Source organism: Anomalospiza imberbis, chromosome 5 (genome assembly GCF_031753505.1).
Source record: "Anomalospiza imberbis isolate Cuckoo-Finch-1a 21T00152 chromosome 5, ASM3175350v1, whole genome shotgun sequence".
NCBI classification, from domain to species: Eukaryota; Metazoa; Chordata; class Aves; order Passeriformes; family Viduidae; genus Anomalospiza; species Anomalospiza imberbis.
In genome coordinates this window covers 52,575,135-52,598,591 of record NC_089685.1, presented here as the reverse complement: position 1 = coordinate 52,598,591, position 23,457 = coordinate 52,575,135, and the positions used below count along the sequence as shown (strand labels likewise).

At 45.1% G+C, this 23,457-nt stretch overlaps 1 protein-coding gene across 2 annotated transcripts; it reads left to right on the top strand.

Moving 5' to 3' along the window:
- Positions 1 to 158: 158 nt before the first annotated feature.
- On the top strand, positions 159 to 21,943 carry SLC37A3 (solute carrier family 37 member 3). 2 transcript variants are annotated; one of them, XM_068190800.1, is made up of 15 exons: positions 159 to 284; positions 3,144 to 3,318; positions 3,413 to 3,527; positions 5,558 to 5,650; positions 6,090 to 6,173; positions 7,335 to 7,480; positions 8,104 to 8,200; positions 9,245 to 9,329; positions 10,387 to 10,571; positions 12,993 to 13,134; positions 14,336 to 14,437; positions 15,911 to 15,958; positions 16,785 to 16,936; positions 18,594 to 18,659; positions 19,476 to 21,943. In XM_068190800.1, exons 2-15 carry the CDS (start codon positions 3,218 to 3,220, stop codon positions 19,566 to 19,568), a joined length of 1,509 nt encoding a protein of 502 aa, XP_068046901.1. In that variant the 5' UTR covers positions 159 to 284; positions 3,144 to 3,217; the 3' UTR covers positions 19,569 to 21,943. The 2 variants fall into 2 exon arrangements, with proteins under 2 accessions (XP_068046901.1, XP_068046900.1); XM_068190799.1 differs by having other exon boundaries at positions 168 to 288; positions 3,151 to 3,318.
- The last annotated feature ends 1,514 nt before the right edge of the window (positions 21,944 to 23,457 follow it).

The following is a 23,457-nucleotide window of genomic DNA, read 5'->3' as shown; positions in this document are numbered from 1 at the left end:
CCGTGCCCTGCCCTGCCCTGCGCTGCCCGCTCGGCTCCGCTCCCCGCCCCGCCCCGCCGGGGACGTGGCCCCAGCGCCCGGAGGGAGCCGCGTCCTCCTCCTCGCCCCTGCCTCGGGCTGGGCTGCGCTGGGCTGGGCCGGGACCGGGGCCTCCCCGGCAGCCCGGATCGTTCCCGGAGCATTCGGGTGCTCGGGGCAGCCCCTTGTCCTTCTTCCCGGACAGCATCCGGCGGGGCATCCGCGGTGACAGACGGTGTGCTTGTGCTGGCGGCCGAGGGCCCTGGGTGGGTTTGCGGTTGTGTCGCTGTTCTTCCGTCAGTTTGGAAAAATGGCATAGGAGTCTGGGGGATTGTTGGGGTTTGATGGGGTTTTCTTTGGGTTTTTAAAATTATTATTATTTTGAAGAAATAATCCTTTCGTTTGTTTTGCACTTTGGAATGTTAAGGCTGCGCTTTCCTGCCGGCTTTGGAGGGCAGTGGTATAGCATTAAGGGTGTTTATTTTGAACTTAAGGTGTCTTATTTTGCCTTTAAGTGAAAGGATAAGGTAGAACACCGAGGAGAGCTTAACAGATAAGGATGAAAGCCTATCAAAAGCTTACTCAGAATACCGGCTGGCTGTAGGTAAATAGTGCTAAATAGTTAGATGAGGCAGTCTAACACTATAAAAGTACGCCTCTTCCTTTCGTAAAGGCACGTGCTTCGCTGTCTTGAGTTCTGTGGGTCATCCTGCTGCCGAGCTTTTGCTCTTCCTCCACCATAAAGTTACTGTGGTGTTCTCACAATAATTAGAAGACTTACTTTAGAGAAGAAACTAGTTGCAGACTTTTCTAGCCTATGAAGAATGCCAGTTTTGAATACAGAAAGGGCAGGATGAAGATAGAGGGGAAACAAAATCTTTTGTGATTATCTCTACACTGTGAAAGTGTCCTGTATCAGAAAGTATTCTAGAAAGAAGACCTGAGACTGGGAAGCTCTGGGGAACGGACTATTTCAATAGTAAATGCTGTTAAAAAAAACCAAAACAGGTGACTTTAAGGTCAAACTAGGTCTTAGCTTTAAAAGGACTCAGTATCTTGGACAAATAAGATCTGTATTTGCGTATGTTGACACGAAGCAAGTAGTAAATCTTGTGCTTTGGGCTGCAGACTGATTACCCAAGGAAGGAACTTTTCCCCACAGCGTTGCACAACTGGCAGTGTTTTGCTTTCCTTGAGACAGCTCTGTTATCTGCCTGGTGGGAGGGGAGGGAGAACCAAGGAATCTCTTGTGTTTGACCAGCAGACCGTGTGGCTCACAGGCCTGTAAGGACCGTGGAGCTGGGAAACTGGAGTGCCTTGGCTTTCCCTTCTCAGTGCAGCTGGCGTGGGGGACAGCCCTGAGCTGTAGGGTTACTGCTGCACTGCGTGCTACTTGGGTGGGTGCTGAGTCTTCATTCACTGGTGCTGAGAAGTGGTCTGGGGCCTCAGGTGAAGGTAGGATCAAGACTGCTTGCAAAGTTGCCTCTTCGGGGCTAGTCTTGCCTTCTCACAGCTCCAGTTGTAGGCACTTTTTTTTCCTCTTGAACCCAAGCAGTCTAGACACATGTCCCTACAAGGAGGTGCTGTGTGCCAGCTGGAGCAGTGGCAGTGTGGCTCAAGAGCTCCTGGGCTGTGTAGAGACAGATGGTGTCAGGTCTTGTACAGCCTCACTGCATTTGCCCTGGATGAGAATGGAGGTGTTCAGGCGTGGTGTAGCATAAATGTGACTCCAGTGTCTCAAAGCTGTCATAGCTGGGTCCGTGTTACTCAGAGGATCTCCGTGCCACACTCTGGTTTTGGAGGTCAGATGTGATGTCAGTTTCCACAATGGTTCGCGTATCCAGCAGGAGCTGGATATTGCTGTTGGTCAAGCATGTGTCATCACTGAGAGAACAGGGAAGGGAGACTGCCTGCAGTGAAAGGTGTCCTGATTAAAGCTTTAAAAGGAGGAGTAGAAAGTCTGTGTGAAATAAAGAGTTTTCAGCAGCAGAAATTTAGGTGAGAGACTGTCTGGCCAATGACTTTTACTTACTTCGGGTGAGGTTATGAAGCTGAACTTGAAAAGACTTCTGTCAGATGTGCAAATAATTACGAACAGCACCTGTGGAAACGGACACAAAGGCATTATATTCTGTTTTATTTCAGTGCTGATCCTTTGGGGGAACAGAGGTGGTGCTCTATTTTACCTCTGCTCAGCACTCAGAAAGTTTGCGATGTTGGCATGTCATCTGAAATGTGTGGAGAGACATTAATCCCCTCGCTGCCCAGTGGGGCTGTTTCCCAAAATCTGTTAGCAAACATCGTCCCTCAGCCATGCTAGCTCAGCTGGGGCATTGGAATGGTGTGGCACGGAGCAGCATGAGGAAGCTCTGTGTCTGTGATGGCCTTCCCTCAGTACTGATAGTTTCTGGTTGTCTCGAGGTTGAGGCAGGTGTCACCCATGCCCTTCAGGTAGGGACAGGAAGGTATGACTTGTTGTGTGCTGTACTAATGAGTTGGGGATTGATGGAGCTGTAATGTCAGGCTTGAGAATAAACAGGAAAGGATTCCAGCTGTTGGATTTCAGCACTGTCCTCACAGCTACATCCCTTTTTCCATCTAAGCAAGTCCACTCTTGGGTGTATTCCTTCAACAACATCTTAATGAGGCAGTCGGATCCCAAACCCTTCTCCAGCCATAGCCAAATTCTGCTCTTGTGGCTTCATCACCTGTCTGTGTCCAGCCAGGTAGCAGCAGAAAGCTCTTATTTGTGGTCACTCTCTAGTGCACCATGTGTGTAAATGGTGTACAGTGGTCTTTAACGGGAGATTGCTGGAAATTGGTAGATCCAGGGGGTACTCCTTTGGTCCTGGGCACTGAAGAGGCATCTGCTAGGAGAGAACCAAAAAAGAAGTGCCATGAGGGTACTGGGAGAATGGGAATAACAAGACACCTTAAGCCATAGAACTTACTGAGGAATGTACAAGTGATGAATGGGTGGTGGTGTGAAACAAGTTGGGAAGGCATGGCATGGAGTTGTTCCATCTGGATTCGAGCTGTTTGGGTAACAGAGCTGTACTTCGTACACGTGTTTTAATTCAAAATGGTTTTCTCTTCTCCTCCCTTCCCATCTTCTTCTCTTTAAGGGAGCAGAAGAATGACTTAGTCACCATCCAGCCCTCGTGGCCAAGGCAGGAGCAGGGGTAGGGTTGCCAGGAACATGGCTGTGCCTGGAAGCTTACGGAGGCAGCCTGCCAACAGAGGCCTTGTGTCCCACTGCACCCACCATCATATTGTTGTGTTCCTGCTGACCTTCTTCAGGTAGGTTGAGCGTACCTCTGCTCAGAGATTTGTATTTCCACCCTTGACCTCCAGAGGAGATTGGGCCAACCTGTGTCTGTGTGTTTCCTGGCAGTTATTCCCTGCTCCATGCCTCCAGAAAGACATTCAGTAATGTCAAAGTCAGCATTTCCAGCCAATGGACTCCCTCCTGCCGAAACAGCACGGCCCCCAAGCTCCAGCCATATGAGGTAAGGACACAAGGGAGAAGGAGATGATAGGAAAGGTGGGCAGCTGCCAGTGGACTGAACTTGTGGGGCTGAAGAGGCCCCTTTAGGTGTTTCCTCACTTCTCAGAATGTGAGTGGAAACTTCAGGTGTTGGCATTGCAGTTTCATGGATCACCAGGCGATGCTGAAACTTTCCTAGTGGTGCCCAGAAAATAAACTTCTCAAGAAGCTACAGTGTTCCAGTGGAAAGGGGGGGGACCCAGAAGAGTCTGCAATAGGCAATAGCATGGAGGAGGGGGAAGAGGGACTCTTCCTCTGAAGTGTTGGAGGCAATAAACCAAAGCAGTTAATGGGCTTACAGAGGGTTCTGTGAAAATCCTGGCTGTGCTTTCTCTGTGGCAGTGCTGCTGCTGCCACCCTCTCAAAAGCATATCCAAATTAGGAGAGTAAACAGCTGTCTGACTGTGCTAGCTGTTTATCCTAAATTGATGGTGAAGAATGACATTTTATCTTGCATCTGAAAGGCCTGATTTCCATGCTGAACATCCAGTACCCCTTCTCTGTAAAAATCCTGGTTTCAGTTAAAGCAGTGGGAGTTTTGGCAGTGCTTGCTGGCAGGAAAGGAAGTTTTAAACTGCTTGGTTCTCACAAATGGGAAGGCAAGAACTATCTCGTGGCTCCCACCATGGGGGTTTTAGGGCTTGTTTTTTGTAATGCTTTGTCCTGATGCTTTTGAGAAGTGGAAGAAATCTTACATCAAAAGCTTGGTCACAGGCCATGAGATCTATTGGGGCTGGGAGTTCCAAGTCAGCTGCTGAAGCACTGCCTACATTAGAAATCATTGGTTTTTTGAGTGTTTGACAGAAGGAATAGAAGGATGATAAATGCTGACTTCTTGTGATAAGTGAAAACAGTAAATTTGGCTTGTAATGTGTTCAGGATTTTATAGTATGGCCGAAAGGAGTGTGCATCTCAGGGATGCTAAAATGAAATGCAAGGTGTTTATATTTAGTTCTTTAACTAACATTCAAACTAGTACATTCTGGAAGCTGTTTTGATTTTTTTAATATATAGATGATTTGGGATTTTCTGGATGTTGAGATGCATGTGTCTGATCAAGAAAAATGGTCAAACTGGTCCTTTAGGTATCAATTCAGGTTACATCTGTTAAACTAAGTGGATGTATGATAAGTGTTGTCTGTATAGGATGTTCTCCTGGAGAGGTAGAATCAAGCTGAAACTGATGATATTTGAGTTAGGCACATCTGCAGGTCAGGCTTGGGTTGGGTTTGTTTGTTTTCTAATGGAGACATGGTGGGAAGGGAAGAAAATTTTGTTCTGATTAACTTCATTAATTCTTCAAATTATCCTCAAAGCTAGCTATTTTTTTTTTTTTTTGACCTAATGTCACTAATCTTTGGGGACAAGTGAGACTTTTTCCCTTTTTTTGATCATATTGAAGCTAAAGTGAAACTCAGGGTAAGCACAAAACCCAACAACATTAGTGATGACTGGAGTTTGTTGTAAATAGTTTCCAACCAGTGTACTTCTTCTCCTTATTCCTTTTGTGCTCTTTCTTTTCTGTTTGTTTTCTGTCATTTCTTATTTTGGCTGCTGCCACAAATACTTTAAGGGAATTATTCATTTAGTGAAGACAGCAAGAGAAATACAGAAGAGATGCTGCACATAAAACAGAATATGCCTTTATTGTATTATTCATTAAAATGCTCATCAGTGTTTCAGAGTAAGAAGCTGTCTGTTACATGCTTGTTAGAAGTAGGGTTTGTTTTGCCACTCATTTGTCTTGATCCAGGTGCATTTCTCACTTCTGGCTTGCTAGCTTGCATTTTAGAAGGGAAGCAAAGTGTCAGTGCACATTTTCTGCCAGAAGATTATGCCAGAATTGTTCTTGATTTGATACCTAAGGTGTTGGAGAAATGGGAGCTTGCTTGGGCCGGGTGCTGTTCTGCTTTGGAGCTGGGGTTTTCATTGAAAAAGAGTAGAATGAGCTATGCCTCTCCTTGTTTACCTGTCAAAAATTTGCCTCTGTAGCTCTGGAACAGCAGCCATTTATTTGCAAATGCAGAAGAAGCAACTCTCTTCCTGGGGACTTTGGACACCATCTTTTTGTTTTCCTATGCTGTGGTGAGTAAAACTAACCCCAAGCTGCTCAGCTTTGGTTGACTCTTACTGGGAAGATCACACCCACAATAAAAAGCTTAGTTTAGAGGCAAACCTTCTCTTCCAGTTTCTGTTAGTTCTGCCCATGCCTGTCACCCATGTGAAGATGTTTTTTAACAAACACAAGGGAAATACTATCACTTCAGAATTTCTTACACCCCTGTCACCGGAGAGGACTAGTTCTGTCTCTTCAAGAGTTCTCAGCTGAATTCTTTGAAACAAAAAATGTAATGAGCAGCCACAAGCAAGGTTTCTTTAGTGGCAGGAGAAGTGGTTAGAATCAAACTGTAAGTTGGTGTAACAGAAGTGTTTGGATTAGTATGGCCTTTCTATGTAGCTTTAATTCCTACAGTTGTAAGGTGAGAATCCTCTGGCTTGATTTAATGCTGTGTTTTGTTCTTAGGGTCTCTTTGTCAGCGGCATAGTTGGGGACCGCCTGAATTTACGCTGGGTTTTGTCTTTTGGCATGTGTTCCTCTGCTCTGGTGGTAAGTTGGAACATAGTAGTGGGATTTAAAAATTTGCCTTAGGGATTCTGGGTAGGGTTTTGCTGTAGGGGAGAAGAGGCTCTGCTTCTGTGTGAATCTGCTCATGAGCTGTAGCTGTACCTCAGTGGTCTCAAAGCCTGTGGGTCTAACTTGATTCTGGATGCATGTACTGCACTGTCTAAAGCATGGAGCATAGAGAACTCTTTCCTTACTGAAATGTCCAGCTCTGGACACTGTCAGAAGGAAATTCCTAAGTTTGAGACACTGTCTAGAGACCTGATGAAGAGCTTTTGTTCCAGATTAGTGTATTTGGGCTTTTGGGGACTGTTTTGTAGTATAACTTAATCTCTTAGACCATGCTTGTTGTTATTGAGGCTTTTGCTTCCAAACACAATCTTTGTTCTGTTCTTTAAAGGGCATTCTAATAATACCAGGCACTCATTTACTTGTTTTATATAACTGCCAAGAGGGTATGTGTCAAAAAAGAATGTCTGCTTAAAACAAAAGGTGTTTTGTGTTCAAGTTCGAGCCACTTCAGATAAGTGTAAATCAGTTTTATCTTGTGGTTTTCTGGTTATTAAAGTAGTGGTAAAATCTGTGGAGTGTGTTTATTTTGCTGGTGGCTACAAACCCCACTGTGGCCTGTTGGGCTCTGCAGACACATGACTACAAGTATGCATCAAGCACGCTGTGCCACAGTGTGTGTTTATTTTGGGTTAGAGCACTTGGTAATTTGAGACCTGGCTGTAGTATTTGTGTTAAATTTGGTGAAGATACATGACCTGTGAGGGTTCTGTGTCTGCAGAGAGCCTCACAGATTAGCGTGTCAGTACAGCAGCAGATCAAGAGGCTACTGTATTTTTAGTGTTCTCATTGAAACTATTTGTGTCTTCCTTCTCTTCTCCTGTTATAACTGTGTTGTTTGGGGAGACAGAAGTCTTGGAGAGGAAGTGCCATGGCAGCACGTTTGTCTCTGGAGTCAGAGCAGTGCTGGCTCAGCAGATGGTGCTGTGAGCCCTGTGCTGTGTCTCAAACAACGCCAGCCTGGCCTCTGCCTTGGCCCCTGCACAGCTCCCTGAAAGCTTGTTCCTTTTTTTGGGACCTCACTCCTGCCTGTCTTTCAGAAGTAGCCTTCTCTGTTTTCCTCCTGCTCTCCTCCAGGTGTTCTCCTTTGGCACACTCACAGAATGGTTGCATTTCTACAACAAGTGGTTCTACTGCTGTCTCTGGGTTGTGAATGGCTTGCTGCAGTCCACTGGCTGGCCCTGTGTGGTTGCTGTCATGGGAAATTGGTTTGGAAAAGCTGGGTAAGTTGAGTTTCCGTCAGTGACTCACTTATCTGAAGTGCTGAGTAACAGATTGAGCTGAAATTTTCAAACCAGAAAGGCCAACGGTTAGATCATCATTTTAATTAGGTAGGATGAAATATGCCTTACTTATTACATTCTCTCTTTCACCTTTTTCTGGAGCCACAGAACAGCCTGGTGTGAACACAACTGTGTGTTTTAAAAGCATAGGTTCAAACTTCAAAAATCCCATAGTGTAGAGTGACTGAATTTTAATTTTCATATCACTGAAAAACCTGTTTCTGTCTACTTAGCAATAAAGAGAGCTAATGATAACTGAGTCATCCTAGGCTCTGCTCTCACTTCGGGATATTGCAGATGAGCTCCAGTCATAGTTTGTAACCTTGTTGCCAGCTCACTCTCCTTTAACACAGATGTTTCAGGGTTCCTGCCTTATCTATTTGTCACCTCCAAGTTATTATGTGTTTTGTTTTAAATGAACTTTAAGCCTCTTTGAAGTGGTCAGGGAAAATGGTGTAACTAAATTCATCAGTTAAAGTTCACTTGAATGTTTTGTTCTTGTCTTGTTCTTAATGTCATCTGTCCTCACATTGTCTGCTTCAAATCTTTTTCCCCTTCTGCAGGAGAGGTTTTGTGTTTGGACTCTGGAGTGCCTGTGCATCTGTGGGAAATATCCTTGGGGCATTCCTTGCCTCCTGTGTTCTCAAGTATGGCTATGAGGTCAGTATTGCTGCCTGGCTTCTAGCTACACCTGCATGTCTGAATAGGTTATGAGACACTGGTTTTTTATCCTTTCTTTGAGAGATAACAGCCTCATATGTCCAATTTCATCTTCCCGAATTCTGTGGAGGCAGAATAGAAAGGCTGTTCCTTTCCTGCCTCTTAAGCTGGGAGAAATGAGCCTGAGACTCCTCTGTAAATGAGACTGATGATATTAAGGAGCTCTAGTGTCACATTATACCTTCTTCTTATTTGGGTGGCTTCAAGTGCTCTTCAGGGTCATCCATCACAGTTTCTGAGTTGACTGGAGTCCCTGGAGCTGGAAGGGCACAGAGGCATAGCTGCTGTGACTGGGAAGAGGCCAGGCTGTTGTGTGATGGTGGACAACTGAGCACAGGGAATGGGAGTGACCCAGCACATCCATAGCACAGGACCTCTGAGAACAGGCTGGCAGAGCTGAGCTGGTCACTCTGGACATGAGAGGGCTTACAGCACCAAGAGCAGCCTTCCAAAGCTTGGGAGAAGATTGTTGAGAAATCAGAGCCAGACTCTTTCCAGGACTGCACTTTGAGAGAGCAAAAAAGCAGTGGGTGTAAAGTGAAGCAGGGATGGTTCCATTTGGATGTTTGGAAAACCATTTTCCTATGATGTATGTTAAGCAGTGGAACAAGGGGACAGAACCTGGAGGATCTGTCTTTGAAGGATTTCAAGAATCTGATTGACCAAAGCTCTGAGAAACCTTGTCTAAATTTGGTGCTTGACTCTTCTGTGAGCAGTCCCTTCCAATAGAGCTGGATCTCTGGTTGTGTTGGCTCAGCTCCTTCCCCACTGCTGTCACCTCAGCACAGATAAGCCTAGATAGGACCAAGTCCGTTCAGGAGATGCAGAGATCACTTGTTTCCAGGTGTCGTGGATGCAGTCTGGGTTGTTGTAGCAGTGTTTGCTCTCTCATGAGGTTGGAGTGTAAAGAAACCCTCATTAGAGAGGGAGGTGTATGTGACTGAAGGTGCTTTAAAAAAGAATGTTTTCTTTATTTCTCCTCAGTATGCTTTCTTGGTGACGGCCTCAGTACAGTTTGCTGGAGGAGTTATTGTGTTCTTTGGGCTCCTGACATCGCCGAAGGAAGTGGGTGAGTGGAAGAGCTGTGCTATTTCAGTCCCTTCATGGAGAGCAGATCTGCAGCTTTCCATGTAGTACTACTCATTCTGACAGCATTTATCCTCAGGGCTCTTATCAAATGGTGCTGCACCTTAGTGCATTTAATGGAGCAAATGCTTTGCTTGCCAAGATCACACTAAATGCTACCATGTGTCGTGTGAATAGGGTCTGGATGTTTTTTTAAAGCCAAATAAAACAGCATGGCTCTAACATCTCCACTAGGATATGCCTAATTATCAGTTTTTCTTCACCTGAAACACCAGTATTTGTTAAAGAAACAGCAGGCAAACTGATAACTGGCTATTGTAGGAGAAAACTATGGCAAGCCTTAAGTGTGCAATGGGAAGGGAAGGTAGTTTTGGTCTGCAGGTCTCTCACAGCCAGATAAATAACTCTTGGGTTGGACACATTTCTTCTCTGAGAAGGTGGTAGGCAAGTCAGAGTGCAACAGGGGAACAAAAGAACTTTGTGGCTTTGACAGGGCCGTGGAGGAGGTTTCCCAGGTGCCTGCAAAGTCTGTAAAGTTGGGAGCTCTGAAGCTGCCATAAAGTGTGCTCATAAGAGTGCTCTGCATCCCAGGAAGCACAATGCAGTTCCCAGGCCTTCCATTCCAGCAGAGGCGTTAACGGACAGCGGGTGTCTGAGTCCCTGCTGCTGCTCTCAGCCTCCAGGCTCAAGGGAGGTGGCACCCAGGGCCAGGGCTGAGGATCCCAGCCCCTCAATAAGGGGGGAAATGCACTAATTTGTTGTGTCTTCCAACTAATGGCCAGACACTCAGAACAGACAAAGCCGACGCCAGGATCACACAATACTTTCAAGAGCCCTAGAAGACAAAGGGTAGAAAGTGGCGGCACTGCAGAACACCATCTAGAAGAGTTTCTAAGCCAAAGGAGGATGGAGGTATGGGAGAGCAAGGGAACTGCTAGAAGGTAGAATTGCTTAAAAGAAGCGAGCATAGCTTTAGTGTGGGGAAAGGGTGAACAGGCTGTGGTCTGTTTTTCCTGTTGCTTATTCCTTGTAAAACTTAGGCCTCCCTGAGCTTGGAGCAGATGAAGATGAAGCCAGTGTGGAAGAAGATGCCAACAGACCTCTAATGGGCAATGATGATGTAGATGATGATGACCAGAATTACTCCATTCAAGCAACTGACAATGACAACCAGCCCAGGGCCATTGGCTTTTTCCAGGCTTGTTGCCTTCCTGGTGTAGTACTGGTGAGGACACAGATTCTTAAATAAGAGCTGACTTATCTGTTGAACATAAAGCTGGCTTTTTGTGTTGTCAGGATTTGTACACATCATTGTTAATATGTTGACCATATGTTGTAGTGGTTGGCATCTGACATCTCATGCTGTGAAAATGTTGGGGTTGGGCCTGCTATCCTTGTGTGCATGGATGATGCTGTCTGGGTGGCTGGTGTGTGTTGCTCTTCCCTCCTGGGAAGATTACATGCAGGGAGTGCTTGTAGTGAGCCGATGAAGTGCAGCAGAGATCCTGCCCTTCCTGCTGTGAATTTGCAAGGGAGACCATGGCCAAAGGTGCCTGTAGGATGCTTCCTTGGTAAGGTAGATGCCTGCCCTGAGGAGTGGGGTTCTCAGTCCCAACTGAGCATCATACGGAGCTCTATGTTACTGATACTGAGATTTGGAGATTTTTAGTTATCTTAAAGCAGAAAGCTGGCCTGAAAAGCCTGAATCAGCATGATGTAACATCTGGCAAAGTGTGCAGGGTTTTTTATGAGCAACAGGAAACAAGGTCTGGTGATGCAGTTTCCACATATCCTTGTCCTGCCCCTTGAAAACTTGTGCTTCTGTATCAGCAGTATTGCCTAATTCATGTTCAGCTGAAAAGTTAACCTGTCATTAAAAAACAATGTTAACCTTCTGCATCAGGACACACATTCTGTGTGCCCCCTGAATACAAGAACCAGTGCAAGAAAGGGGCAGAGTGGCTGCTCAGCAGAGCAGTGGGAACTGCCTGGATTTGCCATGGAGCAGAACTACTGAATGGGCAGTGTTCAGGTACCCTTAATGAGCAAAGCAGTTGGCTGTTGTGATTGAGGCAACAGAAAATCTAGGAGGGGTGGGTGCATTGTCAGTGTGTCAAGTGCAGGACAACCACAGTCCTGTTGTTAAGGCCATAGTTGAGGGACGGCAAAAGAAAGCAAACCCATCTTGAATTCTTTCCTACTCTGGCTAAATGCCTCACACAAAATGTTAGTGATGGTGTCTGCCTCAGCTGATGTGTGACTTTTTTCACTGGCCTGAGCAAAAGGAGATGGCAGCAACTTGAGGTTGCTTGCTTTGAACTTTGGGTTTTGGGTACAGATTCCACGCCCTAATCCAGCAACCTGAGCACTCCGAGTCGGAGTTTTATCTGATGTCAGCTTAGTGCCCAGCCAAACAGGGGTACCATGTCAGATTGGTGAGAGACCAAATACTGAGAGAATCTCCAAAGCCTTGTCAAGATTCTACAAAGAATTTATTTGACATATTTTTTCTGTAGCTCCTCTCATCTCCTGCTGAGTGATACAGTGGAAGAGTTTTAGTACAGACAGCTTTCCCCTGAGCCTCTAGGAATTCAATGCTTAATCACTCAGACAATCTGGTAGACAGTTTCTTAGTCTGTTGTAATAAATATCACTTTGTACAGTGCACTTTTCACACCCAGAGGCAGGAGAACCCTACCAAACATCCCCATGTCTTCCATGTATGGTGGAAATTAGTTTGTGTCCTGTAAGAGTGAAAAAGCATTAATAATAGAGCTAAAAAGTCTGTATCTATTAAAATAATATAAATTCAGAAGAGATGATTTTGTGGTACTTAATATATAAAAAGATCTGCTTTCTGAAATTCAAAGTCAAGTGTCTGTATGCACAGAGCCTCAAAGGCTGTGCTTTAATGTCTTCATTCTTGTTTGCCTTTTCAGTGGGTTCCTTGAACTGCTGTCTTTACTGAATTAGGGTGATCTGTCCCTCTGCATGCTGGGCCAGCAGTCCCTGAGAACTAATCTTTGCCACACACATGAAAGCTCTGAAGGAGGAGATCTGCCAGCTAAGGACAAATTGAGCCCAGCAGCCAAAAGAAGGTTGTCTCAGCTGTTGGGTTTGAAAGCCTGTGCTCAGCTTTGGCCAACCTTTCATCCCATGTCCTGGAATACCTGCCTGGGGATTAGGAGTGAAGCTTTCTCTTTTGGTGCTGTAAGCAGATGAACCTTCTGAGCAGCACAAGACAGCACAGAGGAACCACTTCACATAACTTTTCTCAGCATGATGCACAGATGACTAAATCGCAAGCTTTTTTTGTGTCACTTGGCTGGCTCCCTTCTCTTCAGAAGAGGAATTTAAATTTTCTTCATTTTTTGAAGCCTGGTGTCATTTCCTCTCAAAATTACACTGAAAGTGTTTTAACCTGTTGCATTCAGTGATAAAAAAATAACCTAGACAGTGATTTTTGTATTCCTGGGTTCCCTTTGATGTTCAGCATTAAACTTTCATGATGCTCCCTTCTTACATGAAATTCGGAAGTGCTTTCCCCTGAAAGCTTTAGCTGGATCCAGAGCTTTATGGAAATAAGCAGAAATGCTGTTTGCATTTCCCAAGTGCTAACTGCTTGCTGGTCCTCTCTTTGTTCCAGTACTCCTTGGCCTATGCCTGCTTGAAGCTGGTGAATTACTCATTCTTCTTCTGGCTGCCTTTCTACCTCAGCAGCAACTTTGGATGGAAAGAAGCAGAAGCTGACCAGCTCTCAATCTGGTATGATGTGGGAGGAATCATAGGTGAGTGAGCAGGGGAAAGACACCTCCTTGCAGCTGCCTCCCTAGTGTTTGAGAATGAAAGACAGTGAATGCAGCCAGAGCAGTTGTGTTCAGTGGGATCTAGCTGTTCCCCTAACGTGGGAAAAGTCTAGCTTTGTATGTGGCTGCTTTGGCTTATCTTTTTTTCCTTAAACACAAAGTATATGACCCCCTAAGGAGTTAACATATAACTGGAGAGCACTGTCCTACTCTTGGAAATTACCCCCAGCTGGCATTTTTATTCACTGACTAGGACTTGTTGATAAGTTCTGTGTACAAAATGGGGCCCCTGCTTGCTACTTCCTTTCTGACAGGTACCCTTGGGGAAGATTTAGATCTGGACTTGGTGTATTCTGTACTGTCCTGTCTGTCCTGTGTTTCTAAGGACAAACTCATTGCAGATCTCAGGAGAGCAGGCACCAACTGTGTTATATTCAGAAATTAAACATAATTGCTTTTATTTCCGCTGGCTGCAAAACCTGACCCAGTTCTTTCAGAATCAAGAGTATATTCTGTATATGTGTTTAGACTTCCACTCTCCTGTGCTCAGGTTCTAGCTTTATTCCCTTGTCTAGTTAGCTTTCCTATAGTAGACATTCTTGTTTGGGACCATTCAGGGTCTGCACTAGGCTTTCTCAGCATTCTGGCATTTACCAGCAGAGCAGTTCCTGCAGAGGTACCAATAGTACATAAGGTGATTTTTTTTTGGCCTTTGGCATTTGTTCCATTCAGTTTCACCTGCCCTAAGTAGGTGAGACAGCAGGGAATGTGAGGCCCCTGTGTATTAATGTTTGCCCTGTGACAAAGAGCTGCCTTTTCTTGCACTTTCAGTTAAAGGAGCCAGCCACAACGTTCAGCTTGCATAATCCAGGGTTGTGGTGGTCATAGAGCTGTGGTGGTCCTGTAGGGGAAGAGAAAGGAAAGTAGGAGCATTGGCTAGTGGCATACCAGAAAAAAAAGAAGCATTAAATTCCCAGTAAAGCAGTATGAGTAGTTTTCTCTGCTTTATCTGAGACTTAAATTTACTGTTGTCTCTGTGCCTGGGGCAGTAAGGGCAGGAGGCTTTGCTCTCTGGATTTTAGAGGGAATGTGTATTGATGAGGAGGCCACTACACTGAGGGAAACGAGCTTTGTTCAAGGTATCAGCATCCTGAGCCTGACAGTGAGACTTCTTTTTTAACAGGTGGGACTATCCAGGGCTTGATTTCTGATGTGCTGCAGAAGAGAGCCCCCGTGCTAGCAGTGAGCCTGCTCTTTGCTGTGGGCTCTCTCTTTGGATACAGCCGTGAGTACTGTTATGCTCTGCAGGGATAAGAGGCTCATTCAGTACCTCCTAGAGAGAACCAGAGCACAGCCTGTCCTCATTATGTTTTCTGGTCTTCAAACTGCTTCTGGATCAGAATGGTGCCTTTTGGTCTATTTTGCTCAAGTGTGGCACTTCACAGAAAGAAATCTGTTCTCTGATTAATTGGGTGGAAATGAATTTTCTGATTTCCCTGTAGTGGTGAGTTATGGTACTGATCCTTCTCCAGTGTCAGTGAGATTTTTGGCACTGTCATCGTGTCAACACCATAACTGGCAGAGCAAGAAATCTCGGGTGTGTCCCTATACTATGAGGAAAGAGAATCTGTGGACTGATCTGTGCTGGAGTATATATACACTATTCAGGGGCAGGAGAAGCTCTTAGACTTCTGAAAATGGTGAAATTGGAGAGTTTCTGCCTCTTCTATGATAGCTATAGTTCTTGGTGTCCAGCTTTTGAAAGGAGTCTCAGGAAAACACAGTGTAAGGAGATGGGAAGATGTAATTTCTGTGAAACATCTATGAAGCACTTCTAGGGGTGACAGGTTTGTGTTTTCAGACAATGTCCTGTGCTGCAGAGTGATTTAACTCACTGGGATGCCATTTCACTTCTCTGCGTGTTCCTCCAAAAGGGGATGGTGGTCCAGGCAGACTTTTATAGAACACTTTGAGATCTGTGGGCAGAAATTTCTGCTGAATCTGGAAATGAACAGTGTGGCTTTTGGAAGCATGCAGGCTTACTCAGGTGGTCTTGAAGTAAGGTCAATAAGTTACTGAATAGCAAGGATTGGGTTTAGTGGAGTTTTTGTAGGCTCTTGTGCTAACTCATTGCTTTAAAAAGTGAATTGGAAGTAAGCATTAAATTATTACTGGTGAGGTTTGAAGTCTGTGACTCGGTAACAGCCAGAGCCCCAGGTGCTTTGTGCTTAGCTCAAAATGTGCTATTGTCCAGGCAGATACAGAAGGCTCCGGTGATCCAGAGTTCCTGCAGTGTGATAATTCAGCTTCTATCAGCCAAAACAGGAAACCTTATTGTGCCCATAGTGTGTTGCACATCAGAATGATAACGGCCTGAGAATATGTGAAGAGAGCGCACCTTGCCTTGTGCAGTAACTCGCAGTGTGTGGGCCCTGAGTGGAAGTGAGTGAGGAATTCAGGGTGACGCCTGGAAGTGAGATACCAGGGAAAACTGTCTGAAAGACACTGAGGGGCTGTAATGGAAAACTAGCTGCATGTACACATGCTGCTGGAAAGGCAAGGGGAACCTGTAGATGTTCAAACATGGCTTTGTAAGGAGGAATTAGTGTTTTGGAAAATGTAGAAAGAGTGTAAGGGCTGATTCAAGTGCTGAATACTTTGTGATGAGAGAGTTTGATCTGACTTCCCCAGAGAGATAGATGAAGGATTCTCTTACTATTCAAGTTTTATTTACATTCACCTGGTCTTTCTCTTGCAGGTTCCCCAAACAGCAAACCTATCAATGCTGTGATCATGGCAATTACAGGTAACTTCTCAAAATCCACTGTTATACTGATAGACATCTAAATTCCTTGCAGAACAATCATTAACACCAGCCAGGTGGTGGTAAGGTGTTTGTGTGTGCTGCCATCTCTGCTGGTTCTGCAGAAAGAGTGAAAACTGGGCCTCAGTTTCTGTTACCTTTGGAAGACAGCTGTAGGAAAACTGCCTTACAGATGGAGGTATAGAATACAGTCTGTATAGAATAATGGCCTGGAGCTGAGGGGATCTGCCTTGGCTCAGTATGGTGGAGGTGGATTTATGCCAAAATACCTAGCAGTGATCAGGTATCTCAGGAAGTGGGTATATGGCAGAGTCATAAGCTGCAGCTCAAACTTGAGGGTGTTTGTCAGAATCCAAAATACCCTGTGTGCTGTGAGAAGTCACAAGCTTTTTTGTGCTACCACACATACTGTGCTGTGTTATGGAATTAGGCCTGCATGAATAGAGCTTTTCTTTCCAAACACTCTTATTTCAGAGCTCTGTCCTGTTGTTGTGGGTCTTTTTTTTGTTCCTTTTTTTTTTTTTTTTTGCCTTCCATCTCTTCCATGAACCCCTGGAGACTGAGGCTGTAGCATGAGTGTCCATGCTAATTAAAATGTTCTTGTTAGCTGTTTCTGCTACAGATATTCAGGGTGTTTCATGACTGTGTGTTTCAGGTACCCCTCTACCTGCAGTTAGTCTCTGAGCACTGTCCCTAGACTTAATTCTTGTCCTGAGCTTTCATGGTAGAAAAATCGGTGTTTTGAAGATGTTTTGTTGAGAATCTGAGTATTTGTTTTGCACCAAGGCTGTTTTCTTGTCACTTTCAGGCTTTTTCATCGGAGGCCCTTCTAACATGATCAGTTCTGCAATTTCTGCTGACCTGGGCCGTCAGGATCTGGTGAAAGGCAGCAGCGAGGCTCTGGCGACAGTCACAGGAATTGTGGATGGAACAGGCAGTATTGGTGCTGCCGTGGGCCAGGTGAGGCTGCCAGAGGGAAAGAGAGGTCTGGGGAAGGAGGAAAAGTGTCTCTTGTGGTTACAGATGTTAGTTCATTCCTCAATCCAAAGTTGTGTGGGGGAAGAAAGAGAGGGTTGGGTTTTTTTAAAAATAATTACTTAAGAATCAACCCAAGAAACCTGTCTGTTTTAACAAAGTTTCCAGTGGAAACAATGCAATTAAGAACTAAACTAAGAATTCACAGTGCTAATGTTAAGGCACTTTGGTAATTCAAGTGAATTTTCCAGACTTTCATATCCTGAACTTCAAAAAGATTTGCAAAGAGTGAAAAAAAATATTTGACGTTTGAGACTTTTTTTGTTTTGAGGTGATAGGCAAGCCTTCTCTTACAGAAAAGTGTATCTCTGTAACTGAGTAAAATTGGAATACCTATTATGAATGTTACAGTGTTTATGAAGTGATTCAATATTTGCTCTTATTTGTGCTTTCTCTTTTTATCTGTGCATGTCTTTGTAAATCCAGCCCCACTTGCTTCAGTAGTCCTTACTGTATGCTGCCAGAGGTCTGAGGAGTAGAGTGTTGCAGAGGAGGAAGCTGACAGTGTGCCCACTGGGGATGTTTCCTTCTCAAATAAAGTGTTAGCTATGTGAAAGAACACAGTGGTGCTTTGGGGAGGATTTAGTAGAGAGACTGGAGCCAGGAGAGGTGTGTGAGTTTCTTTTCTAGAAAGAGCTTTGGGTTTGTGCTTGCCATTGATTGCCTGATAAATGCAATCATTCAGTCACTGTTTTGTAGGATATATGCTGCTTATCTCCTCTGAACGTGGAAAGTTACAAGTGCTTTGAGGACGAATACCAGTGCACTGTTACACTCAGTGTTCTTCTGGCATGGTCTCAGTGTTTTTGTCTTCCCACACACATACCATCCAAACTCACATCATCATAAAAAGTGGGTCTTTGGTTCTGAGAGATTCCACCTGCCTCCCCTTCCAACACTGCATTTATTCCAGCAGAGGCAACCACGACGTCATTCTGGGGGTGTGTGAATGACAGCAAACGCACAATGAGCATGTTGGAAATTCAGATCCTGTTCTGATATATCCAGCAGTGAAGAAGGGAGGCCCTTTTGCAGCATCTGAGTATAAATCTGCTAATAAGAGATACATTTTCTTGTGTGGCCTGGGCTGCCCAATTGAGCCAGGGTGCAGCTCAGAGCAAAGTGTAGTCTCAAGTGTCTTTCCTAGCTGAAGGGTTAAGTAGTTACTGGTAGCACAGCTCTTGAAAATGTGTCCCGTGTAATTTATAAGCCATTCTAGAGCTTTTAGTTCTTCTGAGAGTACTTACATCCACTTAATGTCCCAGTGTTCCGTGCAAAAAACTCGTATTCAGCAGAGTCAATTTGTCACCCTTTGAAAGTCTAGTTCAGTTCTTTGTGCTGTTCTGAGTTACTGTAAAGCTTCAGGGTGGTGTCTCTGCTTTGCTGAAACTGTGGGTTTTGTACAGAAAAAGGCTGCTGTCCTGAGTCATCCCTTCTGACAGGAAAAGATCAGTTGGAGGATTTTGTGATCAGCTCTGTGGGGAATGCTAACAGCCCACAAAGTCTAGTAAATGAAAGTGTCATGCCTGAAAGTTATGCTTATCTTCCCAGTTTGAACAATATTTTTTTCCTTTCTGTTTAGTATCTAGTGTCTTTGATCCAGGAGAACCTGGGATGGATGTGGGTTTTCTATTTCTTCATTCTAATGGTAAGAAATCAATTTTTAAAAAATTCTGTCAAAGCTTAATTTGCCATAGGATGTTTTTGTGGGAACCTGAGAACTGTGACTTCTGATACCATTCTCAGAGTGGCCTGTGGTGTGGCTTTGCCTCAGGTTGTCTAAGTCAAATGGGTTCACTTTGGATCCTTTAAAGTCATGTTGCCCAACAGGAACTGAGATTGTAGCAGAGACACAAACGTACTTGCCCAAAAATACCTGTATGCATTTCCTAAAGCTCATAGCACCTGACTTCCAAGGCAGGGCTTCTTCCTTCTTCATCTCTGTGATATGTAGTTTCTAATATTTTCAGAGAGCTGAAGTTAAGCTGCTTGTTTGTTAGACCTTGAAGATTAGTGGAAAGAGTGGTGAGGGTATTGAAACTAAACCGAAAACGCCTTGGCCCTGTTTTGCTGCTGGGGCAGAGAGCTGTTGAAGCCCTGATGTCCTCAGCATCACCACAGTGGTGAACGCTGCACAATTTACTTGGTCTTCCCTGCTGGAAGTGCCAGGAGATGTCTTTGCATCTGTGCTGACAAGGGAGAAGGCCACTTTGGTAACCAGCAGAGGTGGCGAGGAGGAAGGTCACTGAGGAGCTGGAGAGCTCATCTTTATGAAAAGGTGATCATGACAGCTGAAATTGTATGAGCTTTCCTGCAAGCTCAGCCCTTCCTCTGTTGTGCCACTCTGTCACTGCTTCTCTAAGCCCGTGTCTTCCTGGGATGGCCTTGGATGCACATTGGAGCAGGGCTGGCTGCAGCTCTGGTTGCTCTGTGCTCATTGTCCTGGATTTGCTTCTTTCCACAGACGAGTTCAACAATCCTGTTCATTTCACCGTTGATAGTGAGGGAGATCAGGTTGCTGCTGCATGAGCGGCGCCTGCGAATGCTGGCAGAGTGACTTCTGCTCCCCTCTGCCAGGACTGCTGTATGGAACTGACAGCTGGGACACGCATCGAAACTCTGGGAGACTTGTTTCTTACATCCTCCGTGTTTGGACTGATTCAAAACGACTCCACAAGACTTGATTGACTCGCCTTTGGTGAGCTCGGTCATGAAGCACCAAATACCTGTCCTTAGACCACCTGTGTCACGGAGCTGCTGACCTAAGCCAGACAATCCATGGGACTGATGGATTGCCCCAGCCTCCCAGACCCTTCCAGCAGTCACACCAGGGTCTTCTGTTGGGTGTGTCATTCCTATACCTTTTCTTATTTATTTCTGGATGTGCTGACCAAAGTCAGCTCTTTGAAACTGACGGTTTTTGGGAGGCTGTCTTGCAATGAATCTTGATGCTCTTTTGTGCTGGTGAAATCATACAGTGCAGTTCATGGATAGTCCTAAATTTCAGATCACCTTAGCTTTTAGTAAGGGCAATAATAATTATTTGGGATTTACGCTGTCCAGTTGTTTAAAAACTGCTGTTGCTAAATCTCTGCACAGATGGACCTCTGCTATCCCCTATCTATTAACTGTTACATATTCCAGTAGAGTCACATGAAGAAGTTACCTCTGTATTTGTTTTTAACATTTTTAATAATGTTACTAATCTCTGAGAAATGAGATTTCATTTTTTTTAACTATTGAAACAGACAAATAGCGTGCAATACTTTATGTAATCTCTGAAATAAGCCTTAATAGGTCCTTTGTGTCTAAAGGATCCTTGAATGGCTTCAGGGATCAGTAATGGGACACAAATACTTTGACTACTTTGTTTATTGAACCTGACCAATACTGACCGAAATGGGTGAGGTGACCTTCTGTAGGAAACTGGTGTCACTGACTTCATACTCCTTGGGCAATTGCTCATCTCTCGCAAAGCAGGATCAGAATGGAATTAAAGGAATTTAAGGGACCTGGCTGCTCTCAGACACGGGCTGAAGTGTACTCATGGAGTAGCATTAATGAGCAGCTGCTGCTTTCCCCCTCATGCTCCTGTGGCTATGGCTGCATAGGGGACCTCAGGCTCCAGGGTTTGGAAGCTTGAGTTGAACCTTGAAGGGAAAGGTAGATGCAAGTCTGCCTGCAAGCACTAAAAACACAAGTGGCTGTGCTTGGTGTGGTGGTGTTTGAGTGCTTTGCAGTACTGCAGTAAGTGGGGTGACCGACTGACACTTGTAACATTTGTTGGTGATCTTAATGGGATCACTGAGTAACTTCTCAAAAAAAAGTTTTGTGTTTATGCCTTGAGATGTTTCATTGTAATAGGTCTGTGTTAACCTGCAGAACTTGTGAGCAAACACTCTGTCTAACTAGTCAGTGCCTGGATGGAGGTGGGGAGCAGCAAAAGTTGCAGCTGAGAATTTGAAACTTTTTAAATGGGAACAGTTGCCTTTTCAAAATGTACATTGATTTGATTTTATTTTTTAATTGATGATTGTCAGTTTTTAGTCATGTGTTGATTGTAATGAGTGGAACATCATTAGTGCCTTACGGTTTTGAACGGTTGCTTGGTGATCGCTGCTTCTGTAGTTATGTCTCCAAGCACAGCTTTGCTTAATGTGGAACTCAGTTGCCCCATTTTATACTTTTTTTGAGTCTTTTTCTCTGGGTGGAGGTGATTGTTGCATCTTTTTGTTAACCCTCAAAGTATTTCAGTGCTTGGGAAAATGATGCCCCATTAAGCTGATATGGGGCCTGAGTCCTGTTCTTGACTCTTCTCATTCCCATTCCAATTCTTGCCTGTATAATTAGAGCAGGAGACTGAGAATCTATCATCCTGTTCTCAGAATTATGCCCTGGGGTTAGTGTTCACATCCCAAGCTACTCATTAGCCCCTGTACAAACAGAATGAAAACTCCCTGAAATTTAGTTCTGAAATGGATGGTGGCACCGTTTGCCCCAGCCACAGCGCCTGAAAATCTCTGGTTTCAAATTCCAACCTGGATGAACTTTTTGGCTGCCTCTCTGGGCAGCAGATAAGCTTTTGATGAAAGGTGGGGTAGGGAAGGGATGTTGCTGGGGTCGTGGGGCGGGGGGGAGGAGAGGCCGGCCCCTGTAACAAATGGCTTCCTGTAAACAGTTCTGTCCCCTCTTGAGAAGTGTCAGAAGTGATGGAGCGCCAAGCCCAGGCCGCCCAGCCGCTGCATCCGAGCGCGCGGCGCTTTGGGGCCACCCCCAATTAGTGAGGCGTGCCTAAGGCCCTGGGATTGCTGCCGTCCTTGTTGTCCTGGGTTTTCAGTTCTGTGTATTTCTCCAGGGTGCTCTGAGGGAGAAAGGTTTTCAATCTGGTCATGTCTGAACTGACCTCACGTGAATAAACATACTTTGACTTGATCTGGGCTTGTTCTTCCGTGTGCTTTATTCCACTCTCCCTGGTGCGGTTCTGCTGAGAATCCTCCTCTTCCTCCCTTCCTCCTCCTGACAGGTCTGGCTCTAGCAGCTGCTTTTCACTCAGCTGCTGTGAAGACCTGAGCCTTGACTACTGCTGAAACCAAACCCTCATCCCAGCCTAAAAGGAGACCTAAAAGTGTTCCCATGGCTGCAGTTTGGCACTCTTCCTGATCAGGCTCACAGGAAGTTTTGTGAGAGTCCCCTAACAGAGATGGTGTAATTAATGGTCCTAAAGGTACCAGACCATATACTTGGTTTTATTAATTTATTTCTTTGTCTGCATGTAGAAGTCAGGTGTTCTTCCCTTGGAATTAAATGTGCCATGTGGCTGCAGGCCCTGCTGTGCCTTCTCTCCTGTGGCTCATTCCATTAAAACATGAATCCATGTCTTTGCTTAGCTGTGTTTAAATGGACACAGTGGGGAACTTGGTAATTGTGTTTGTGTTTTATAGTTTATAATAAATTCCGAATCAAGCACAATACCAGACCACTGGAGAAACTCCTGTGCCTGCATGTTCTGGTCTCTCAATCCCAAGTAGTTTGGTGGTGCTATCATGCTATTCCTCAAGGAAACTCATAGTTCATGTTTTTACCCCTTTTCTGTCACTTTTTCCCCCACCTACTCATCAGGAACTTCCCAGCCTACTCTGGAAGTACTCTGAGGAAGGAGTAGAGCTTTGCTTGAGTATCTGAAAATGCTGACAGTAGCAAACCCCATCACCACCACCGTGACTGTGATCTCCAGAGTGTAATGTGTGGGCAAGCAAAAGAGTAGGAATTGCTTAACTTCAGAAGTGCAAAGGAAATGCATGAGGAACTGATCTCTGTTCCAGACTGAACGCCAGGACGTGGCAGACTGACCAAACTGATGCTGAAAGAAAAGGTGTGCTTCAGCCCCATGGCACTTGTCTGTGTCAAGGAAGGGCCTTGCAATAGATGCCCTACAAGCAATGCTGCTGTGTCCTGGTTTCCTTGGAAGTCTGGAACCCAAAAGGTATGGATGTCTCCCTAGTAGGTACCACTGAAGCAGGCAGAATTGAGCTTCTGCTCCAAGTGCTGGGCAGCCTTACAGAGCATGTGAGCAGCTTGTCCTCACCAAACCCAGGAGAGCAGCTTTCCCTTCTGCAGGAGAGTGGGAGGAGAAGCAGCATGCTTTAGGGGTTCTTTTCTCTCAGAGATAGAAGGAGTAAGTATTTTGAGATAGTCCCACAGACCTCTCCAGGACAAGCAATGGCTGCTCGGGGATGGCTTGGACACACTGCTCTTTGGTTACTCTCCTGTCATTTAACTCTATCCAGCTGTGGCCAAAGTGCTCTGCCAAACCTGTTTGAAATTTCTCCCCCCTTCTTCTTTACTAGGTTCTTTTCTAACTGGAATTGCCTACAGGAATGTTTTGGGCTCTGTATTGCAGAAGTTTTCTAAGGCACAGCATGCCTACCTTCCTTCATCTTTGTCAA

Bases quoted from the DNA above. Each gene is read 5' to 3' on its own strand.
- SLC37A3 (XM_068190800.1), top strand. From the start codon at position 3,218: ATGGCTGTGCCTGGAAGCTTACGGAGGCAGCCTGCCAACAGAGGCCTT. The intron at 13,135-14,335 runs GTGAGTGAGCAG...CTTTTTTAACAG, and splicing joins TGATGTGGGAGGAATCATAG to GTGGGACTATCCAGGGCTTG. The intron at 16,937-18,593 runs GTGAGGCTGCCA...CTTTCTGTTTAG, and splicing joins TTGGTGCTGCCGTGGGCCAG to TATCTAGTGTCTTTGATCCA.